Genomic DNA, 24405 nt, shown 5'->3' with positions numbered 1-24405 from the left:
GTACTTCTAAGTTCGAGTTCATATTGTGTTCTAGAAGGAAAGCATAACTAAGTATTCTAAGTTCTTTGGAAATTTCAATTTCCCCATACTAGCAACATGATTCAATGACTATCTCAAAAAGAGATTTCATTTCACCAATTGGTACCAGACTTGTATACTTTAGGAAAGTTACTTCTTTTATTCATGCATTCCCAATCTTTAGCCAAGAAAAGACATACTAACTCTTTCTTTAAGCACGCTACAAAATTAAGAAACATCAACTCTTTCTTTAAACTTGGTACTTTCATCTGTTCACTCAAATTAACTACATGCGTTATATCTCCATTTCAAACCTTCAAACATCTTGACTTTCTTTTGAAAAAGAACAAGTTACCTTTTTCCTCATCGAGCGCGATTGGTGGGAGTGCTAAGAACATTTTCATCGATTAGATAGTCTAGTGGAACAAGACTAGACCAAAGAATTTCAAAGAAGACTCTCGGGTTCAGAGCGAGAAAGAATGCTCTGATACCACTCTGTCACGACCGCACTAGCTAAGGATAGCATAGTCGGGGAACCGTGACTAGGGGTAGGGGTATAAGAAGCGGGGAAAGAAATAAGGGAAAATAAAATCAAACATTGGTTGCGAGACATGACTAATTAAGTGTTGATACATAGAAGAAAGATACTCGATCATGAAAACTCGAGTAATTGTTTGTAAAAATTTCAAAATATCAGAGTTTTGAACAAAATAGACTTGAGTCTTTTCAGATGCACAACAGAAGCAAATGAACGCGGTTCCATGTATGAAGACATGAACCTCCGAGAGTCAAAATCTGACTGAATTAAATGCTTTGTCTCAATAGCACTTCCTCCACCACTTCGCTGCTCAACCTGCACATTTAGAAATATATGCAGGGATGAGTACAAAAGTACTCAGTGAACACATTGCCGAAAAATACAAATATACATTTGAAAATATTGTCAAGCCATCATCACAGTAACACTCGGGGTTTTATTGAAAAGGCCCGAGCTTACTAAAATATTCACATTTGACTGCAGTCCCTTTTTCCTGTACTTAGCCATATCTGATCACATTGTGCCGTCGAGATGGTGTTCTCGCACAGTCACCTTCTCTGCCCAACATGTCAGAGGTTTCCACGTGCCGGGAAGGTGGCCACCTTCCACGGTCACCTTCTCTGTCGTTCACGGTCAGAGGTTCCAAGTAGGGACACCACCCTACCGGGATTCAAAATCGAATCGATTCACATATATCATCATTCATAATTCACTTGGCCTTAGCCAAACAGATAGGCATCATACACAAAACATTTATGGCAAGACAACATCTTTATAAATCACAAACATGTGTCTGAGTTTTCATATAATACGATTTGTATTTTAGTATAAGAAAGCTCACCTTGTTCGTTTAAAACTCATTAACTTTGATTTTTCCTGACTCCGACCTTAGCTCGCGGAGATAACCTTTTTGAAAACAACACAACGTTCTAATAAAACTCGAGAAATGCATATACTTATAGGAATGCATGCCCTAAATTAATCATGGCCCAAGGACTTAATTAACTCTATCTCCGGCCCATTGCAAAATAACTGAACCAAACTAGAATTTATTCCAAGCTCAACTTCCATTATGCCTATTTGATTTATCTTGGCACACTGATCAATTATTCCAGCTCAATATGAGATTACAAATCACAACCCATCATCCCTTATTCTAATCTTCCCACTCAATAATGTAATTTAGGCCCAGCTTGGAGTAATTAAAAACTGCATGCCCAAGATCCTTAATTAATTAGGTGGCCTAAACAAAGTAATGCTACTTACTCCTTAGCCCAATCCAACAGCCACAACTCTCTTTCCTCTTCCCACCTCTTACGGTGATTTCTCTCTTCTCATCACAAATCTGAAATCACCAAAATGAAACCCAATTGAAAACACCGGTGCCTCCCTTCTCCTCCTCACTACTTCTATCGGCCTCCATCTCCCCTAAAATTAGAAGCCCTTAATTTGAGTCGAAGCAACGGTGCTTCTCTTCTTCTCTCCGGCGAAATCGCCGTCAATCTCCAATCTCTCTCTTTTCTCCTTCGGCGAAACGCTCGCCTCCGCCGGGAATTCCCTCTTGCGTCTCTAATTCGCTCTCCACCGGGCACTTTCTCCGTCGAGCTCTCCGGAAGGCAGCGACATCATCGCCCCTCTCTCTGTCTTCACTCAGCGGCGCCGGCACCAGCTGCCGCTGCCTCGGCAGCGCCGCCGGACAGCCCCGTATGAAATAAGCTAAGCCCTCTAACTCTCATCATCTAGTTCATTTTGTTTGAGTTCCTCTTTGGGCAGTAGCTTGGTGAGCTTAAAAGTCTCTTGAATTTGGTTGGTGTGGTGAAACTTTGGTGCATCTCTTGATATTAGCTCATGATCGAACAGTCTCTTATTTGAGATTTCTAAAGCTCTAATTTCTTGAGGTGCTAAATTGCCTATATGCAATATGTTGTAATACGTGGAAAAAGTGAGGTGTTGATGATACTCACCTTTGTATGATTGTGAAAAGGAATTGCTGAATTTAGATACTATGACAAAGGTCTTGGTGGATTGCTTCCTCTTGCTTTCGTTGGGAGAGTATTGTCGTTGGGAGAGTATTATGGGAGCTTTGTTTATGTGAAGTGGGTGGATGAAAATGATTGTATCTCTATATGCATATACACAAAAGAGGGCGGTGAAAGAAACGTGTAGCAAGTTGCCTAAATTCCTAACTCTAATTAAATGCAGCATTTAATGTTGTCTGAAAAAAATCTGCTCTTTTTTTTTATTTTATTTGTTTATTAAATTTATTATTTGAGTATTTGTTCACTTGTTCATTTAATTTGGTGTAGGTAAGAACTTGGTTCAAGCTCGTGGCTGTCCACGTTGAAGTACCCGATTTTCTTTAGAACGAAGGATGTATTAAATTAAATTTTCGTTGGACTTTTGTTGGATGTATCAGACATTAAAATTTTAAATTTTGGGGTCTTATTTATTTATTCACTTCCCTATCGTCAAACAAACAACGACCATCTAACTTAGCTCGGATTTATTCGCATAAAAGTTACTTATATAGATAATCAAGCTAATGATATTGTTTCTAATAATATCGGCTTGGCGGGTCGTTACACATGCTTTCTTATAGCTGATTTTCATGTGAAATTTATCTTTGATATATGTACGTACCGCAGAAGGATTGAATTCAACATCGTTTTCAATTTGACTTCGAATACAGAGAGCAATCATGGATGATGTAAGATTAACATGTTCACTTGGATCGTGATCTCCCATACAATAATCATGGATGATGTAAGATTAACATGTTCACTTGCATGCCATCTTCTTGATTTACTATCCATAACCTCATACATCCGACCTGTTCCCACATGCCATAATGTCACAGCAGTTTTCTACTGCAATTTGCTATCAAATTTCGTTCCCACATCTATATGTCTCGGATTATCCTCATCCCAATACCACATATCTTCTTCACCCACTCCATGGTCTTCTGAAACGTAACCTCGGCTGCCTTCACATGGTAATGATCGAAAAAATGGTAACCCTTCAGGCAATAGTCGGGAACAGGTTGCTCCCCACGAACAGATGGTTGTACATAATTCTCAACCATCATTTCAAGTGTCTCATCGTCTGTAGAATCTTCACATGATTCTGCACTATAATCAAGATCACTTGGTTGAGAACCATCGGAACCATCACAATCAGAACCATCTAAACCAGCACAATTATCAGAACCATCTGAACCATCACAATTATCAGAACCATCTGAACCATCATCACCATCATCACCATCACATGTCACATTTGGTACATCTAGTTGTTCATCAACCTCCCTCCCAAATGTGTTGAATTCAGTGCTATGATATTTATCATCCCTCCTAGATGTCCCGACATCAAAACTATGATAATCATCTCTCCTAGACGTTCCAACATCATGCTGAGTGATAGGTGGTTCAAATTGCAACGCAGTAGTCACAGGAGTATATTCAATAAAAAGTTCAATTTGACGTGGATTTTCAGCAAACATATACTCCAACAAATTATCATCCACTGGTGTAGCTATATAATTCACCACTCCACTAAAAACTACAGGATGCCTCCATGTTAAATCAATCGTATGTGCATCCAAATCAATTCCAATTTTTTCACATATCATTGAAACTAGCTGATAATAAGATATCTTTTAATTCAATATAATAAATGATTTTGTACGAGGGGGATCATAAGCAACACCCAAACTTGGGAGCTGAATAATTTTCCCATCCCAATATAAACTCACAAATACCATCAAACCTGCAAAATAAGTACGATAAACATCATATACTCTAAATTCAACCAAATTCAACAAAAAAATTTAACACCATGAACCCTAAATCTTATACCCAACTAAAATATACCAATAATAATCGAAACTAAGGGTAGAAAGTTACCTAACAACACTTCAAATTGGAATGGGAGTAGCTAAATGTCGGATTAGGTTTCTATTTTTGCTGGTTGGGATGAATGGGGCGACGAAGCTGAAGCAGTTTTCGCGTTCTGTGAGAGGCAGAGACGCAACCTGGACTGATTTTTGTATCAAAGGGAGACACGCATCAGCGTGATGCGTGTATGTTTAAACACGCGAGAGGAGAACGTGTGTATGTTTAAACACGCGAGAGCTTCTCGCGTCTTTCCCCTCTCTGGAAACTTTTTTTTTGCGGGAACAAACGAAGGATACTACCTCCCAGGAGGTAGTTTCTTGGAATTTCGCCTCAGATTCTCTGAAATATGTGACTGTTAGAGTCTGCATCCTCTTCTTGTATGGTTGTTTGGTGAAGTTTTATTACTCAATAGGTTTTTTGTGATTTGAGGGGCTGCCAAAGTTGTGATTTTGAGGTAGAGTAATTGCTTAGCATTGTTAGAAAATGGGAGGAGAGAGAAGGAAGAAGCTGCATCTCAGCCAGATCTACTCATTCAAATGTGGTATAGGAGGATTCAAAGATGAACACTCACAGATTGGGAGACCTGGTTTTTCAAGAGTGGTTTTTTGCAATGAGCCATATGGTGCAGACAACAGCATTAGGAGTTATGCCACAAATTATGTGAAAACTACAAAGTATACAGCATCAAGTTTCTTGCCTAAGTCTCTGTTTGAGCAGTTTAGAATGTTAGAAAAAGAAAGGTATAAGCTTGTAGGATAAGCTTTGTATTAGCTTGGAGGCTAAGAAATACATTAGCTTGGAGGCTAAGAAATACATGAGCTTGGTGCCCAAGAATATATTAGCTTGGTGCCCAAGAATACTTGTAGCACAAGCTTTGTAATGCCCTATATAAGGGTGTCATATTGTTGAAGAAAATAATCAAGCCTTTTACCAAAATCCTTCTTCTTCTTAGCCATTTAACATGGCATCAGAGCCAGCAACGATTCTTGGAGGTCAGAATCAATCTCATCATCGTTCTTAAACCTCTCCCAACCTCTTGGCCAAGAACCTGTAAAAGGCAGAAATGTCAGAAACTGAAAAGGTGATCACCGGCGACTCGAACTCATCCGAAGCGGATGAGTTTGCACGTCTCTTTTCAAATTTCATGCGAAAAAGCCTCATGCAAAACCAACCACCAGAAAATCCCGACAAACCAGAAAAACCAATATACAAGACCGATTCTCAACCCTTGACAGTAGGGTTTAAACTCAACGGAGAGAACTATCCGGTATGGTCCATCCTGATGCACAATGCGATTAGCGGAAGGGGGATGGTATCTCACATCACTGGAGTCCCATCCCCACCAGCAAGAACAGATCCAACGTTTACACAATGGCAGGAAGCCGACCATTGTGTATTTACGTGGCTAGTTCAAAATATCGAGACCAAATTGGTCAGCCGAGTGGCTCAACAACCGACGGCGAAGCACATATGGGACAGCCTGGCCGTAACATACAAAAGCGGTGGAGATTCGTTACAGATATACAATCTACACCGTAAGGCAAGCACTCTAAAACAGGGGAACACCACACTGGAGGAAGTGTGGAACGATCTCAATGAGATCTGGACAGCAATTGACCAAAAGAGGCCCAACCGGATGAAATGCCCAGATGATATACAGATCCACAATGAAGAAACTGAACAAAATAGACTGTATCAGTTTCTTACGGCATTGGATGACAAGTATGAAATCGTAAAGAGAGAGGTGTTAAAAATGGAACCACTTCCCTCAGCCGAGCAAGCGTACAACATAGCGAAGCGGGAAGATGCCCGATCGGAAATTCTCCGTCCTACAGACGGAAAACCCCCAGGAGACGGAATCGGAGCAGGGCTATTCACGGCGAGGAGGCCAAATCACTCCACCGCCCCACGCCGTGGTGGCAGTAGCGGAAATGGGGGATGGAACCAACGGACATCCGAGGAGCGAAGAACGGATGATGATAGATCCAAATTGGTTTGTACCAATTGTGGAAAACGCAAGCACACAAGAGAGCAATGCTTTGAATTGGTAGGGTATCCGGAATGGTGGGAGTTGAAGCACAAATCGGCGGCTACTCGGCCACCGTGGAGCAAAGGCCACGCCGCCGCGGCTGTTGGAACGGATGGAGGAATCACAACCCTCGCCACCACCGAGGGCAGCCGTGACATGACTACTCATACCCGGGGCAACGAGCAGTTGATCGGCGCACCACCGAGAACAGCCGGAATCGCGCAGTTCGCCGCTGGAGGAACCAAATCCGATGAAGAGGAAATGAGGGAGACGGCGAGAGGTAATGTGGTATTAGGGCTAGGTTTGCAACCTAACCCTCGGCCTTCCTTACCTTTACAAAATATACCTCATGATGAAAATATGTTTGATTTGGCCCCAATAAAATTCCAAAATTCTAAAATAAACCCCAACATGCTCGAAAGCTATAAATCAGCCCCCATTGAACGTAAAAATAGGTTTCAAGTCCTAGAAAATTTTGGGACAGCATGTGCTATGTCTGCAGGTATTGGAAAAATCAATAGGTGGATTTTTGATTGCGGGGCCACTGACACGATGACTTATGATGAGTCAGATATTTCTAAAACTCACAAGCCTCACCTATCTCATATTCAGACTGCTAGTAGGGATTTTACGGTTGTAAAGGGGGCAGGGACTGTGAAGATTTCTCCAACTTTAGAATTATCTAATTGTTTGCATGCTCCCTCACTTTCCCATAAACTACTGTCAATCAGTCATGTGACTCGGGAATTAAATTGCACACTGCTAATGCAACCGAATTTCTGTCTACTGCAGGATATCAGGACCGGAGAGATTATTGGACGTGGCACTGAAAGTAACGGACTGTACTACGTGGATGAGATAGCCCAAAAAGGAGCTGCCATGCTAACTCACGGGTCTGCTGATAGGGAAGCTTGGCTTTGGCACCGACGCCTAGGACATCCTTCTCCGGGTTATTTAAAAATGTTATTTCCTAATATCACTTCAAAATCGAGCATGCATTGTGAAACTTGTGTTTTAGCTAAAAGCCATAGAAACCTCTATCCGTTGAGTAATTCTCGTACTAAATCTATTTTTGATTTAATACATTCTGATGTTTGGGGGCCCGCACCAGTAGTTGGGGGACAAGGCTTTAGATACTTTCTTATCTTTGTTGACGATTGTACCCGTATGACTTGGGTATACTTTATGAAGCATAAATCTGAAGTTTTCGAAAACTTTGTCCACTTCTATAATCTTGTCCAAACACAATACCAAAAACCCATCAAAACCCTTCGATCTGATAATGGGGGGGAGTTTGTCAATTCCAAAATGAAACAGTTCATCCTAGAAAAGGGAATGATACACCAAACCACCTGTGCCCACACTCCAGAACAAAATGGGGTAGCCGAAAGGAAAAACAGAATCCTACTAGAAATGACCCGTGCCATACTCATTGAATCACAAGTCCCAAAGACCTTCTGGCCTGAAGCCCTCGCCACTTCCGCTTACCTTCTAAATCGGCTACCTACCCATATCCTAAAGTTTCAAACGCCAGTCGATACCCTAGCCCTATACACGACCATTCCTCAACATCTTTCCCTAAAACCTCGGATCTTTGGCTGCTCCGTCTTTGTCCATATACCAAAACATGAACGAACAAAATTATCCCCATGCGCTATTAAATGTGTATTTGTGGGTTACGGGGTGAACCAAAAGGGTTATAGATGCTTTGATCCTAAATCTAATCGTATGTACACGACCATGAATTGTGACTTTCTTGAATCAGAGTACTTCTATACCCACCTTAGCGGTCAGGGGGAGGGTGATATTAGGACACCTAATAGTGACCCACTAAGCTGGGTGTCAATGCCAAGTGTACCAGAAGTGGACCTACCAGAGGAAGCAGTACGCAACTCCGCTGGACAAGTCTCTGACGTGGTGCAGACTGAAGCGGCAGGTGACACAAGTCCTAGTAGTGACTCTCCGCTCCTGATATCGAATGTAAGTACTCTTGCCCCTGTCAATGAGATTACTGGAACTAGTGTTGTGGATGAGACTCAGGGGGATAATAGTGATCAACCTAAAGAAGTTGAAATGGATGAAGTTGAGGGAGTCGATCCTGACACTGGGAGATATATACTACCTCCAAGGGCAAACAGGGGAGTACCACCAAAGAGGTACAGTCCAGAAAGAATCAACAGAAAGGCAAGATACTCTATTGCTAACTTGGCAAAAGGGCACCTGACTGAGATGGCTCAGGCGTTCGAGGAAGCACTCTACGACGAGAAGGAAATCCCACAGTCAGCCGATGAAGCGATGAGGAACAAGCATTGGAGAGAAGCTATGAACAAGGAGATAGATGCTTTAATGCGTAACCACACCTGGGACAAGTGTATACTCCCCGAAGGAAAGAAACCAGTTGGGTGCAGATGGGTGTTCACCATTAAGCGGAGACCGGATGGAAGTATCGAGCGGTATAAAGCTCGACTGGTGGCTAAAGGGTACACTCAGACTTATGAAATAGACTACTCAGAAACGTTCTCTCCTGTAGCTAAGATGGATACAGTCCGAGTACTACTTTCCATTGCCGCCAATCGAGATTGGCCACTGTACCAGTTCGACGTCACTAACGCCTTTCTTCATGGGGAGTTGAAAAATGAAATATATATGGAGGCGCCACCAGGCTTCTCTGATGAGTTCAAGGCAGGTGAAGGATGCCGATTGAGGAAGACTCTGTATGGGCTAAAGCAGTCACCGAGAGTCTGGTTTGGTAGATTTGCAGACGCAATGAAGAGCTATGGATACATGCAAAGCAATTCAGATCATACACTGTTCCTGAAAAGGCACGAGGGAAAGACTACCTGTTTAATTGTGTACGTTGATGACATGATTATTACAGGCGATGATGCAAAGGAAATTGAGAATTTGAAGGAGAAGCTTTTCAAAGAATTTGAGATGAAGGATTTAGGTGATCTCAAGTACTTCTTGGGAATTGAAGTCCTTCGCTCACCACGGGGGATATTCTTGAGACAGAAGAAGTACATCTTGGACATCTTAGCAGAGACCGGCCTACTAGAGTGTAAGCCAGCCGAGACCCCAATTGTACAAAACCATGGCTTGAAGATACAAGATGGAGCTGAGGCCGCAGATCGAGGGCAATATCAGCGACTAGTTGGGAGACTCATCTATTTATCTCACACTAGACCTGACATCGCTTATGCTGTAGGGGTTGTAAGTCAATTTATGCATCAACCCCAGGCCGAACACTTAGAAGCTGCACTAAGAATAGTTCGATATTTGAAGGGAACCGTCGGACACGGAATAGTGTTTAAGAAAAATGGAGACTTAGACATCCATGGGTATACTGATGCAGATTGGGCAGGTAATCCAGTGGATAGAAGGTCGACTTCAGGCTACTTTACATTCGTTGGAGGAAACTTGGTAACGTGGAAGAGTAAGAAGCAGAAGGTGGTAGCCCTGTCTAGTGCAGAGGCAGAATTCAGAGGAATTAAGAGTGGTCTGACCGAGATCATGTGGTTGAGGAAATTGATGACAGAGATTGATTATATTCCAAGTAAGAGTCAGTTATACTGCGACAACAAAGCCGCCATAAGCATTTCAGAGAATCCTGTCCAACATGACCGAACAAAGCATGTTGAGGTGGATAGACATCAAGGAAAAAATTGAAGAAGGAGTGGTCGAATTCCCTTTTGTACGTTCTGAAGATCAACTAGCAGATATACTGACCAAGGCAGTTAGCTCAAGGAGTCTTGAAGGAGTTCTTGACAAATTAAGTATCGGGGATCCCACTACTCAATTTGAGGGGGAGTGTTAGAAAAAGAAAGGTATAAGCTTGTAGGATTAGCTTTGTATTAGCTTGGAGGCTAAGAAATACATTAGCTTGGAGGCTAAGAAATACATGAGCTTGGTGCCCAAGAATATATTAGCTTGGTGCCCAAGAATACTTGTAGCACAAGCTTTGTAATGCCCTATATAAGGGTATCATATTGTTGAAGAAAATAATCAAGCTTTTTACCAAAATCCTTCTTCTTCTTAGCCATTTAACATAGAAGAGTGGCTAATTTCTACTGCCTTGTCACCGGCTGCTTGTCCTTCACGCCCCTTGCTCTGTATACCGCCTCCAGCGCCATCCTTCCGTTGATTGTAGTCATCGGAGCAACCATGGTTAAGGAGGGCATTGGAGATTTTCAACGGAAGAAGCAGGTCAATTTCATTTTGCCACCTACATTTCATGTTGTTGATGATCTGATTGATGTTCATTCGTTTCTGTGTTATGTATCTTAGAAAGTTGGAAATATTATGCTGTAGATTGAAGGTCATATTGTTTTCTGTTTCATATGCTTGATTTCTTTTCGTCGTTGAAACAAATAGTAGTGAAGTTAAGGTTTCTTGTTATTGATAATCTGATTAATGTTCATTCATTTCTGTATTATGTATCTTTGGAAGCTGGAAGTTATTTTAGGAAATATTATGCTGTAGAAAGTAGATAGCAACTATTTATGGTCATACAATCGTTTTCTGTTTCATATGCGTGATTTCTTTTCGTTGTTGAAACAAATAGTAGTGAAGTTAAGGTTTCTTGCGTTGATGATCTGATTGATGTTCATTCATTTCTGTGTTATGTATCTTAGAATGTAGATGGAAACTATTTATGGTCATATATTGTTTTCTGTTTCATATGCTTGATATCTTTTCGTTGTTGAAACAAATAGTAGTGAAGTTTAAGGTTTCTTTTTGCTTATGATGGTCTGTTTTGGGATTGTTAGGATATTGAGATCAACAATAGGAAGGTAAAGGTGCATCAAGGTGGTGGGATTTTCAAGCAGACTGAATGGCGAAATCTGAGAGTGGGTGATTTAGTGAAGGTGGAGAAGGATCAGTTCTTTCCTGCAGATTTAGTCCTGTTATCTTCAAGCTACGAGGAAGCTATATGGTATGTTGAGATGATGAATCTCGATGGGGAGACAAATTTGAAGCTCAAGCAAGCGTTGGAAGTGACTTCATCGTTGTAGGAGGAGCATGACTTTGGTGATTTTAAGGCCATTGTCAAATGCGAAGACCCTAATGCTAACTTGTACAGCTTTATTGGGAGCATGGAGGTCGAGGATCAGCAATACGCTCTCTCCCCTCTACAGCTTCTACTCAGAGATTCCAAGCTACGAAACACGGACCACATATATGGTGCAGTGATCATCACTGGCCATGACACAAAAGTGATTCAGAACTCCACGGATCCTCCCTCAAAGAGAAGCAAGAAGATGGATATGATCATCTACCTTTTATTCGGTGTGCTTTTCTTGTTGGCTCAGTTTACTTTGGCATTGTTACTAGGGATGACAAGGAAGGTGGGCACCGAAGGTGGTACCTCAAACCCGAGAGAGCTGACATCTTCTTTGATCCTGATAGGGTTTCGATTGCTGCTGTGTATCATTTTCTCACAGCGGTGTTTCTCTATAGCTACTTCATTCCAATCTCATTGTACGTCTCAATAGAGATTGTGAAGGTGCTTCAGAGTGTAGATGTTAATTGCTTAGTTGAAGCTATTGAAATCAAGTTGGAGCTGAAACATCTTGAACTTTGACCGAGAAGTTCAGGAGCCGTCGGATGAAGACTTTAAGTGATGGATAAATCCTAGCCGTAGGATTTATTTTTCTGGTAATTAGTTAGATTTTGTTTTGGCGGCTATAAAAGAGTTTTGAGAGGGAATTGTATTTTTCAAGTTTTTCAATTGTAAACCAGAGATTTTCATTCCTCAAGATTCAATAGAATTTCTCACAAGTTTTCTCATCGAGGTCGACTCATTCTGCATCGCATCATCTCCGATCAACATCCAACAAGTGGCGCCGTCTGTGGGAAACGGCGGAGACGACGCGAAGTAGCTGACACCGGATAGAGCACTGGATCGACGACAATGGCCTCAAGATTCGAGGCGGAGAAGTTTACGGGGAAGAACGACTTCGGTCTTTGGCGAATGAAGATCCGAGCGTTGCTGATACAGCAAGGGTTAGCAGACGCATTAGTCGTGGAAGATCCAGCCGTGGTGCTTGATGAAAGGGCCAAGGTTAAGCGAGCGGAGGTGCTTGCAAAAGCGCATAGCGTGGTGGTCTTGAGTCTGGGTGATAAAGTTTTGCGCGAAGTGGCTAAGGAAAAGACTGCGATGGGGATTCTTGAAAGATGTGAGGAGCTTTATATGACTAAGTCGCTGGCTAATCGGCTCTTTATGAAGCAGCGGCTATATTCGTATCGGTTTGTTGAAGATAAAGATATTTTGGAGCAGCTGGAAGAGTTTAACAAGGCTGTCGATGACCTAGAGAACATCGATGTGAAGCTCGGGGAAGAAGACAAAGCTATTCTCCTATTGAATGCTCTGCCCAGATCCTATGACCAAATGAGGGATGCGATCCTATTTGGGAGAGATGGGACTGTCACTCTATTGCAGGTTCAATCTGCAATAAGATCAAAGGAAATTCAGAGGCATGGGGAAAAGGGTGTTGAAGTTGTCTCTGAAAGTCTGAATATTAAGAAATACAAGGGCAAGAAGCCATTCAAGAAGGAGGCTCCAAAGAATGGTGGCTTTGATCAAAAGGAGACGCGTTCTTGCCATTGGTGCAAGAAGTCGGGCCATCTTAAAAAGGACTGCTTCGCGTGGAAGAGGAAGCAGGCTCAAGAAAGCAATCAATCTAAACCCACAACCGACTGCGTGCAAGAAGAAGAGGTTCCACATGCCCTGAACGTGATGGAGAAAGCATGTGGGGAACCTTGGATACTAGACTCTGGATGCAGCCTACATATGTGTCCTAGACTGGAATTGTTTGAGGAGTTTGCAGAGGCGCATGGCTCGGTTGTCTTAGGCAACAATCAGATATGCCGCATTGAGGGAATCGGCAAGGTCAGATTCAGACTTGACAATGATTCTTCGGCCATCTTGAGTGAAGTGAGGTACATCCCGGAGGTGAGAAGAAACCTGATCTCCCTGGGGATGTTGGAAAGAAAGGGATGCTCATTTCATTCGAGTGATGGAGTTATGGAGGTGAAAAGGAAAGGGGTAGTGTTGATGAAGGGCAGAAGAAATGGCAGCCTTTACTACCTATGTGGCTCAGCTATTATATCTGGAAATCAAGCCAATGTTGTCAAGATGGAGTCATGTGATCTCTGGCACAAGAGGCTGGGACATCCAGCCATGGGAAGCATCAAAGAGTTAGTAAAGAGAGATGTTATAACTAGTGTTGATGCAGAACCTGCAAAGATCTGTGAAGAATGTGTGATGGGAAAAGCCAAGAAAACTCCTTATCAGAGAGGTAAACACACCTCCACAGCCCCTTTAGATTATGTGCACAGTGATCTATGGGGACCCTCCCCTGTTGTGTCTATAGGTGGTGGGAGATATTATATGACAGTTATTGATGATTACTCTAGAAAATTTTGGGTGTTTATTCTGAAAGAAAAATCAGAGGCTCTATCAAAATTTAAAGAGTGGTGCAACATTGTTGAGCAAGAGAAAGGCTGTGTAGTGAAGTGTCTACGAACTGATAATGGATTGGAGTTTGTCTCAAAGGAGTTTGGGGAATTCTCTATATCGAAGGGAATAAAAAGACATCGGACTGTTCCATTGAACCCTCAACAAAATGGTGTTGCTGAGAGGGCCAATAGGACAATAATGGAGAGGGTAAGGTGCATGCTATTAGCTTCTGGTTTGGAGAAAAAGTTTTGGGCAGAAGCTGTGGCTACTGCAGTGAAGCTGATAAACAAATGCCCATCTTCTAGCATTGATGGAGACACCCCGGACCTCAGATGGTATGGAAGCTATGGAGACTACTCTCAGTTAAAGCCATTTGGCTGCAAGGCTTTTGCATTACAGAAAAAGACCAAATTGGATGCAAGGGCAGTGAGGTGCATCATGCTGGGATATCAAACTGGTGTGAAAGGCTATAGACTCTGGTGTTTAGAGCCTGGGAATCAGAAAATTTTGGTGAGTAGGGATATGTGACTTTTGTGGAAGATGAGATGCCTATGAAGGATTCAGTAAAGTCATCTCAAGATCAGCACCAGATAGTTCAGCTTGAGGTGGAGCAGCAAGGTGATTCTGATGGAGAGGCTGTGGTTCAGCAGCCTGATGGTGAGCAAGCTGAAATAGGAGAAACTCACCAAGATACATCTACTTATCAACTGGCCAGAGACAGAACTAGGAGGAGGAATGTGAAACGTCCAGCAAGATACACTGACAGTGAGATGCTCTATTTTGCATTTTGTGTAGCAGAGGAGGTGGAGTTCTCTGAGCCAGCTTCATATAAAGAAGCAATGAATTGCAGGGATAGAGATAAGTGGCTTCAGGCTATGATTGAAGAGGTTGATTCTCTTCTTAAGAATGGCACCTGGATTCTTGTGGACAAGGTGGAGGGAAGGAAATTGGTAACCTGCAAGTGGTTGTTCAAGAGAAAAATTGAGTCAGCAGATGGTGAACAAATCAGGTTCAAGGCCAGGTTAGTGGCTCGTGGGTTCACTCAGGAACATGGAATTGACTACACTGAGGTATTTTCACCAGTGGTTAAACATACATCGATAAGAATTCTATTGGCGGTTGTGGCTAGACTTGATTGGGAACTTGAGCAACTAGATGTGAAAACGGCATTCTTGCATGGAGAGTTGGAAGAAACCATCTATATGTGTCAACCAGAGGGTTTTGTCCAAAAGGGCATGGAGAACAAAGTATGTCTACTGAAAAAGAGCCTTTATGGCTTGAAGCAGGCCAGCCGACAATGGCACAAGAAGTTTGATGATTTTGTGCTCAAAAATGGTTTTGAAAGATCGAGCTATGACGAGTGTGTTTATATCAAGAAGGATAAGGATGTTGCAGTGGCTTATTTGTTACTGTACGTCGATGATATGCTGGTGGCAGGAGCCTCAAAGAGTGAAGTTCAGAAAGTAAAACATGATTTGAGTATGGCTTTTGATATGAAAGATCTTGGACCAGCTCGAAGAATTCTGGGCATGAATATTGTCAGAAATAGAGGGAAAAGGGAGTTGTGGCTGAGTCAAACGGATTATATATCAAGGGTGCTGAAAAGGTACAAAATGGACAACTCAAGAGTGACAGCTACACCACTTGCACAGCATTTCAGGCTGACAATGGAACAATCACCAAAAACTGAGGAGGAAATGACTGAAATGCAGTGTATCCCGTATGCTAATGTGGTAGGAAACATAATGTATGCAATGATTGGGACTAGGCCGGATGTAGCACAAGCCATCAGTTGCACAAGCAGATACATGAGCAACTATGGGAAAGAGCATTGGCAAGCTCTAAAATGGATTCTCAGATATCTAAAAGGAGCTGGGAATCTGGGAATTTTGTACAAGAGCAGTGGATATGATCAGAAAGAAGCTTTGGTTGGATTTTGTGATAGTGATTTTGCTGGTAGTGTGGATACCAGAAAGTCTCAATCCGGCTATGTCTTCACCATGTATGGAGCAGCCGTGAGTTGGAAGTCAGGTTTGCAAAGCGTAGTGGCTCTCTCGACAACTGAAGCTGAATATATTGCGTTGACAGCTGCAGTGAAAGAGAGTTCTTGGCTAAAGGGTATTGCAGGTGATTTTGGAGTTGAGCAGGGAGCAATACCTATAGGCTGTGATAACAATGGAGCTTTGAGCTTAGCGAAGCACCAGGTTTTTCACGAACGCAGTAAGCACATAGATGTGCGGATGCATTTTGTGAGAGAAGAAGTAGAGAATGGCAAGGTGATGCTGTTCAAGGTTGATACAAATGTGAACCCTGCAGACATGTTAACCAAACCACTACCGAAGGAAAAGTTCGAATTGTGCTTGAGGTTGGTGAATATGTGCAGGGGGTAATGAGGGTTTCATCTAAGCAATGAAGGTGGAGTTTTGTAGATGTTAATTGCTTAGTTGAAGCTATTGAAATCAAGTTGGAGCTGAAACATCTTGAACTTTGACCGAGAAGTTCAGGAGCCGTCGGATGAAGACTTTAAGTGATGGATAAATCCTAGCCGTAGGATTTATTTTTCTGGTAGTTAGTTAGATTTTGTTTTGGCGGCTATAAAAGAGTTTTGAGAGGGAATTGTATTTTTCAAGTTTTTCAATTGTAAACCAGAGATTTTCATTCCTCAAGATTCAATAGAATTTCTCACAAGTTTTCTCATCGAGGTCGACTCATTCTGCATCGCATCATCTCCGATCAACATCCAACACAGAGCATTTTCATCAATCAAGACATACATATGTACTATGAAGAAGTCGACAAGCCAGCTCACGCCCGTACCTCATATCTAAATGAGGAACTCGGCCAAGTTGATACAATTCTCTCTGATAAGACAGGCACGTTGACTTGCAATTCCATGGAGTTCATTAAGTGCACGATTGCTGGCACTGCTTATGGCTATGGTGTAACGGAGGTGGAACGGTCTATGGCAAACAGAATAGGGTCGCCTCTGGCTGTGGATGCAAACCATTCCCTTGAGCACCCTGTAAGCCCTACAATGTGAAAGGCTTCAACTTTGATGATGAGAGGATCAGCAGTGGGAATTGGGTGAATGAGAGTACTGGGAAAATCGTGTATGAGGCCGAGTCACCTGATGAGGCTGCCTTTGTAATTGCAGGTAGAGAACTTGGGTTTGAGTTCTTCAAAAGAACACAAACAAGTGTTTTAATCAACGAGTTGAACCCCATCACTAGACAACGTGTTAGTATCCTATCATTCTATTAGGAAATGTACTTGGCATCCATATTGTTAATGTTGTTGATATACTTGCCGCAATCAAGAGTGCTAGAATTCAAGAGTGCTAGAAAGAGAATGTCAGTTATAGTAAGAGATGAGGAGGGAAAGCTACTGCTACTTTGCAAAGGAGCTGACAGGTTGGTTTGCTCTTTGCTCTGAAGTAAAAAAAGTCAATGCCACGAGCAATTTTTAAATGCGACTGATTTGCTCATCCTCCTGTTGTATGCAGTGTCATGTTTGAGAGGCTTGCTAATAATGGGAGGCAATATGAAGAGAAAACAAGAGAACATTGCAATGAGTACGCTGATGCAGGCTTGAGGACCTTGATACTTACCTATAGGGAGCTCAGCGAAGACGAATTTCAAGCATTTGATTCAAAACTATCAGCTGCCAAAAACTCAGTTACCGCTGATCGCGAGGCGTTGATTGATGAAGAGGCTGAAGGTATAGAAAGAGATTTGATTCTTCTAGGCGCAAAAACTATCATGCAGTACTATTCATCATCTCTCTCAATTTTATTCCTTTCAGGTTCCAAAATGCATCGACAAACTAGCTCGTGCAGGAATCAAATTATGGGTTTTGACTGGGGATAAGATGGAAACTGCTATTAACATAGGGTATATATGTTATTAATTATATTCTTGGCCTAATACCTTAAAACTTTAGCTTCGAGCTGTATAATTTCCAATTTATTTCTAACTACAAGAATCAATATTTCAGTTATGCTTGTAGTTTGCTCAGACTAGGAATGGAGCAAATTATTATCACATTGGAGAGCCCCTGAGATCAAAGCTCTGGAGAAAAAATGGCGAAAAGAGTGAAATCGCTAAGGTAAATTTTATATCTTGTTGGATAAATTTTCATGTTAATCTAAAGATGTTTTAATAGGAGATTCTTACTGCTTCATTTAATTTATTAGGCTTTGAAGGAAAGTGTTCTTCGACAGATCACCGAAGGGAAGGCTCAGGTTGCTAAGATAGCCAATGAGGCATTTGCTTTGATCATTGATGGGAAATCTCTTGCATATGCATTGGAAGACGGCGTAAAGAAACTGTTTCTTGAGCTTGCAAATCAAATCTGACATACTTCTTCTGCAAATTTAGGCAGTGATGTCCAGCGACATAGCGATAGCTCAGTTCCGATATTTGGAACGCTTGCTTTTGGTGCATGGACATTGGTGCTATAGAAGGATTTCGACAATGGTGATTTCTAATAAACAAATTTCCATTGCAGTTTGTATTAACAAATCTCTAAAAAGTCTTCTTTTTTCAATGCAGATTTGTTACTTCTTCTACAAGAACATTACTTTTGTTATCACGGTGTTCTTGTACGAAGCTTGCACATCATTCTCCGGACAACCTGCATACAATGATTGGTTCCTCTCCTTCTACAACGTGCTCTCTTCACTTCGTTGCCCCTGATAGCTCTAGGAGTCTTCGACCAAGACGTCTCAGCTAGATTCTATGTAAAGGTATCAAACCTACACTGCATCTGTATATAATTCAGATTCATCTATGGTCACATTTTGGAAAATGCAGTTCCCGATGCTGTACCAAGAAGGTGCGCAGAATCTCCTCTTCAGCTGGCACCGCATAACAGGCTGGATGTTCAATGGCCTTGGCAGCGCCGTCATCATCTTCTTCTTCTGCGCAAAGGCGCTGAACCCTCGGGCGTTCAACAAAGAGGGCAAGACCATGGATTTCCAAATCTTCGGAGCCACAATGTACACTTGTGTTGTCTGGCTCGTGAACTGCCAGCTGGAACTCGCGATCAGCTACTTCACTCTGCTACACCACATTCTGATTTGGGGGAGCATTGCACTGTGGTACCTTTTCCTCTTGGCCTATGGAGCTCTGTCTCCCACCGCATCCACAACTGCGTACCAAGTCTTTGTCGAGACTCTTGCAGCCATGCCCGCCTACTACATTGTCACCATCATCGTTGTGGTCTCTGCCCTACTTCATCTACAACGTGATCCAGATGAGATTTTTCCCATTGTACCAACGCGATCCAGATGAGATTTTTCATCTACAACGCGATACAGTGGATAAGGCACGATGGGTGGTACGAGGATCCCGAGTACTGCAACATGGTGAGGCAGAGGTCGATTAGGCCTACAACCGTTGGATACACAGCGAGTTCATTGGCACGAACAAACCCTCTGCAGGGACAAAGCCATGGCCGCTCGTAGCAGCTTGGCATTCTTAATCTGTACAGAAAAAACTTCTTGTGATTGTTGTTAAACCCTCATTATTTTTTTATTCTTTTGATTTTACTAACTCTGTATAATTTCTTGTACTTAGAAATTAGAATCTTGTTGTAATAATTGATCAAGCTATCATGCAAATAAAGAGAGAGAGGAGATTTTTGTTACTAAAATTCTGCTATTAAAAAAATCTTATTTGATTTGCATTGGAATGGTTTTATCATGTGTGAAGCTCTGAAAATGGCACACTCAGAGTTAGAAGCTAAAAATTAAAATGAACAAATTGTCATTTACTATACTGGCTGGCATTCCTCAGATAGAAATGAGTCAATTTTTATATTTGTGATCTTGTTATAGAGCTGTAAGATGTTGTTTTTCTAATTGAAAAAATTTAAGCTGTCCAAAATCCAAATCTGAGAACTTGCACTCTGCATTTCACATGGATTTTTTTGGAATTATCTCATTTTGTTTTGCAGAATTCTGTTGCTTTTTCAACTTTTTCTTTCACATGTTTGTTGCTTCGTGTTCGAATATAATAAGATCTGAAAAAAACAAAAATAGTGAAAACTATGTCTGTTTGAGACCAACTCTGTATATAAAATGAAGTCTGCATAAATTGAAGAATGGGGCAAAACTGAATGCACAGAAAAATAACCCTTCTATATACAACAAAAAAAAATTGGTCCTAGAAATAGAATACACAGAAACTACAGAGCCCAAAAACAAAACTAAGGGCATCCACAATGCAGCTGTTATCTCTCAATCAGCATGGGTTGCCATTTTCATTTACTTACAAAAAGCTTTTGATCGAAAATGGGATCTCAAATTTCCATCAATCTCTCTGGCCACTTTGCCGGTTGTGTTCGCTGCTCCCTCTGTTTTGACTGAAGAAATCAGTACTAAATTCTTGACTTCCAAATGCCATCCTCCGAAACAATCTGATCTCTTCAGATTGTTCAGCAGAGTTGAATATTTCACTTTCCCCGACTCTCATCCCATTTGTCAAATCTGAGGTGACCATGTTGTCGAAAGCCCTCACAACCTTGGTATAATATCGACATGTTTGAGAGACCCCATCAACCCACCAAAGAGAGTCGTGCATAATTTTAGATGGCAGTATGAGATTAGTTCTTTACCTGTCCCATTGTGGGCCTCTTTGTGGATGAATGGCGAACACAAGCTGCTGCAGCTTGAATTAGTCGGAACATCTCGCCAGCAACAAAATTCCCGGCTAATCTTGGATCTGCTAGTCCCCCGCATTCATCTGTCTCGACCGCGTGACTTAATAAAGGCCGGGCCTGATAGAAACATAGATAGGGAGAAAATGGTTTTGAATATTAAATGTCATGATGAAACATGTCATGTTAGATTGATCAGCTCTTTACGATTTCCTGGGACAAGCAGTTCGAACTAATGGTAAATTTAAAGGAGAGCCTTATATTGTTTTGCAAGTGGGAACTTTGATATTGACAAGCTTACAACAATCTAAGTGTAAATTAGCAATTTGAGTACATCAATGAAGGGATGTCTGGTGAAAGAACTCACCCATTCAACGAGACTCTCATCCCCTAGTGGCTGAGATGTATCTACAGGCTTTCGTCCAGTTATCAACTCTAAGAGTACAACTCCATAGGAATACACATCAGATTTTTCAGTCAACTTGCCACTGGATGCATACTCAGGAGCCATGTATCTGAAGAAAGCAGCTATTACAAATTAGACTACGAATAACAACAGAAAATGATTTCTTGATGACTTCATTTAACCCTAAACCATGTTCTCGCCTGACCACTTACCCAAAAGTCCCCATTACGCGTGTGGTGACATGTGTATTCGTATCCATAGCTAATTTAGCTAGTCCGAAATCGGACACCTGCGGGAGTTGTTATATATGGTGTAAAGAACAAGGAAAAGAGAAATAAAGTTCGTTGGTCATCCATCATACCCGAGCTTCAAAGTTTTTGTCCAGAAGGATATTTGATGACTTGATATCTCTATGGATGATACGAGGATGGCCTGAAAGATTAACAAAATTAGGTATGCACATATGCCTCTCTAATGAAAAGCAAATACTCCCTCTGTCCGCCATTACATGTCACTAGTTTTCTTTTCGTCCGTCAGTCAATACTTGTCACACTTACTTTTTACTACTTTTGGTAAAGGACCCCACATTCCACTAACTCATTCCCCTCACATTTTATTATAAAACTTATATATAAAAGTAGGACCCACATTCCACTAACTTTTTCGACCCACTTTCTATTACATTTCTTAAAACCCGTGACGGGTCAAAGTAGTGTGACATTTAATGGCAGACGGAGGGAGTATAATAATCACCATTCAGGTAGTCAACTACATAAATCATGAAACCAGAACAGGTTCAGTTTGGGATGCACGAGTAAAAGTAAAGAGCTTACAGTCTTCGTGAAGGTAAGCTATCCCACGAGCTGCACCAACCGCAATCTTAACACGTGTATCCCATTGCAAGACACGCTGGCCTTCAGCTGAGCAGGAAACAGGAAACATTAACAACTACCTTCTGGAAAACCAATAGACTCCACATTAGAAAAACAACAATTTACCATGAAGATGAAAGGAAAGGGTATTATTAGGAAGATAATCTAATACAAGCAGTCTTCTTTCCCCAGAAATGCAATAACCTACAAGTGAGACTAAATGGCGGTGGTGTATGCGACTAATTATCTCGACTTCAGATCTGAATTCCCGCTCACCCTGCCCTCCACCATTCCGTAACTGCTTAATTGCTACTTCTGTACCATCTGGAAGAGTTCCTTTGTACACAGAACCGAAACCACCTTCACCCAAGAGATTCTGGGATGAAAATCCACTAGTAGCATCAACGAGTTCCTCGTAGGTGAACCAAGATCTTGAGTTCCCCAAACCAGGCTCACTGGGTGAATGCATAGTGCCATTTCCAGAACCACTTCCATTGTCTGGTGATGATAATTGTACTTTGAGTAAACTAGTACCTATGCAAAAATAGGATCACATACATATTGAGTTGCCTCTTATATCTGAGGATATACAGGTCCATGCAAAATATAGAATAAGCAAGTGCTAATGGTTTACCAGATTTTGGAGAAGAACCCGAGGTTGGCATAATGTAACCACCATTATGGCCAGAACCCTTTTTCATTCGCTTCCAGAAACACCAGATTATAACTCCAAGTATCCCAAGAAATAGGAGACTACCCACACCAATTGAAATTAAGACTCCGTTGTCAACGCCACTGCCACCACTTGAGGGCTGTGAACTTTGAGGTGCATTATCATTGGAATGGGTATCACCTGGTGGATTACGCGATGGGGGAGAAACAGAGGGTGGTGACAAGACCGTGGAAGGAGGGGGTGGTGACATTCCTACTGAAGGCGGTGGCAGTAGTCTTGGAGGAGAAATTGGGGGTGGTGGAGACTGAGACGGTACTGGAGGAGTGGAAGGGCTACGTGGTGGCACGGCTACTGGTGGTGGTGGTGGTGCATTTTTGGGGGGTTCATTTGATGGTGGAGGAGGGGAACTTGCAGGAGGGTCACGTGATGGTGGTGGTGGTGGTGAATTATTAGGAGGTGGACGTGGAGGAGGAGAAGTGCGCGGTGGTGGAGTTGATGGTGGAGGTGGGGGGCTTTTTGCGGGTTCTGGTGGGGCCAGGGGCGGATTTTTCGAAGGAGGTGGTGCACTAGGAGGAGGACTAGTTGGTGGTGGAGAAGAGGTTGGAGGAGGACTTGATGGCTGAGGAGGCGGAATTGATGGAGGAGGCACGTTGGCTGATGGAGGAGGAGAAGATGTTGGTGGTTGTGAAGCCATGGGAGTTTCGATCTCGCTGGGGGTTTGCAGTGGTGGTGGTGGTGGCGGCGGTGAGGCGGCGGGTGGAGGTGAATTGGCCTTAGGTGGTGGGGCAGCAGCAATTTGTGGTGGTGAGGCGGCGGGTGGAGGTGAATTGGGCTGAGGTGGTGGGGCAGCAGAAATTTGTGGTGGTGGAGAATTCAATGGAGTAGAAGCAGACTGAGGAGGAGAGGAGGAGGTTGGTGGCGGCGCAGCAGCAACGGGAGAATTTGGAGAAGGAAATGCAGATGACATATCACCACCCTCCAAATCAATTAAATTCTACCATTCCTACCAAATCAAAACCAGCACATCTAATCAACTACCAACTATTTACATAAATCACCATAGAAACTGAAACAAGAATCACAAAATCACCATTTACCTCCTCAAAAATCAAATCTTGCAGCAAACAATTTCCAATCCAGTGCAATTCCAGCAGACAGAAACCTCAATTACCGATACCAAATTGCATAAATTTCTCAGACAACAAAACCCACAACCCTAAAATTTCTAATTCTTCTACTGCTACTAAAAATCTCAGCTTGCACCAACAAAAAAGTAAATCAATCCTAGTTTTCTCGAGTGTTCTACAACTTCAAAACGGCAAAGTTACAACAGAATAGACAGCAGATGTGTATACAACACAAAAAAGAAACAACTTTTAATTAATGGAAATTTCCAAAATTGATATATATATACCTGTGATCATCAAATATGGAAGACTACAAGTGTAGCCAGCAGATATTGATGAGCGCACAATAGAATAGCACTCGAATGATTGGGGCTTTTGGAAGAGCTAAAATGTAAACACGGAAAATGGGGTCTCTCAATAATTTATTTATTTATTTATTTATTTTATTTAAATGACAAAATCAGAGTTCAAAACTCGTTGTCCCAACCGTTGATATCTGAGTAAAACTGGTTGGTGGGTCTGAGTTATATGCTCAAGAATAATAATCTTGAGTTGAAGGTCCAAATCAAAACGCAGGAGTAGGAGTATAATTTGTATTTTATATTAATGTCCCAATCACATATTCATATCAATTATGAATAGATATTAAAATCTGAAATTCTATTTGTTAAGACAGAATAGTTATCTTGATGTAAGGAAAGTTTATTTATATTCATTTATATACTGCTCCTTC

The 24405-nt window shown here is 41.9% G+C and overlaps 1 protein-coding gene and 1 pseudogene across 2 annotated transcripts; one reads left to right on the top strand and one right to left on the bottom strand.

The window, feature by feature from the left end:
- The first annotated feature begins 4932 nt into the window (after nucleotides 1-4932).
- Nucleotides 4933-19401, top strand: LOC121766943 (annotated as a pseudogene).
- Nucleotides 19402-20010: 609 nt separating this feature from the next.
- On the bottom strand, nucleotides 20011-24108 carry LOC121768738 (proline-rich receptor-like protein kinase PERK9). 2 transcript variants are annotated; one of them, XM_042165276.1, is made up of 10 exons: nucleotides 23960-24108; nucleotides 23643-23707; nucleotides 22507-23548; nucleotides 21999-22406; nucleotides 21834-21920; nucleotides 21362-21432; nucleotides 21213-21289; nucleotides 20962-21109; nucleotides 20553-20714; nucleotides 20011-20458 (listed from the first exon to the last, which is right to left on the bottom strand). In XM_042165276.1, the coding sequence occupies exons 3-10, from the start codon at nucleotides 23510-23512 to the stop codon at nucleotides 20249-20251; spliced, it is 2169 nt and encodes a 722-aa protein (XP_042021210.1). In that variant the 5' UTR covers nucleotides 23513-23548; nucleotides 23643-23707; nucleotides 23960-24108; the 3' UTR covers nucleotides 20011-20248. The 2 variants fall into 2 exon arrangements, with proteins under 2 accessions (XP_042021210.1, XP_042021211.1); XM_042165277.1 differs by having other exon boundaries at nucleotides 23643-24054.
- Between the last annotated feature and the right edge of the window lie 297 nt (nucleotides 24109-24405).

Source organism: Salvia splendens, chromosome 15 (genome assembly GCF_004379255.2).
Source record: "Salvia splendens isolate huo1 chromosome 15, SspV2, whole genome shotgun sequence".
Lineage (NCBI taxonomy): Eukaryota > Viridiplantae > Streptophyta > Magnoliopsida > Lamiales > Lamiaceae > Salvia > Salvia splendens.
Note: the sequence above shows the minus strand (reverse complement) of the source record. Positions and strands in the feature narration are given on the sequence as shown.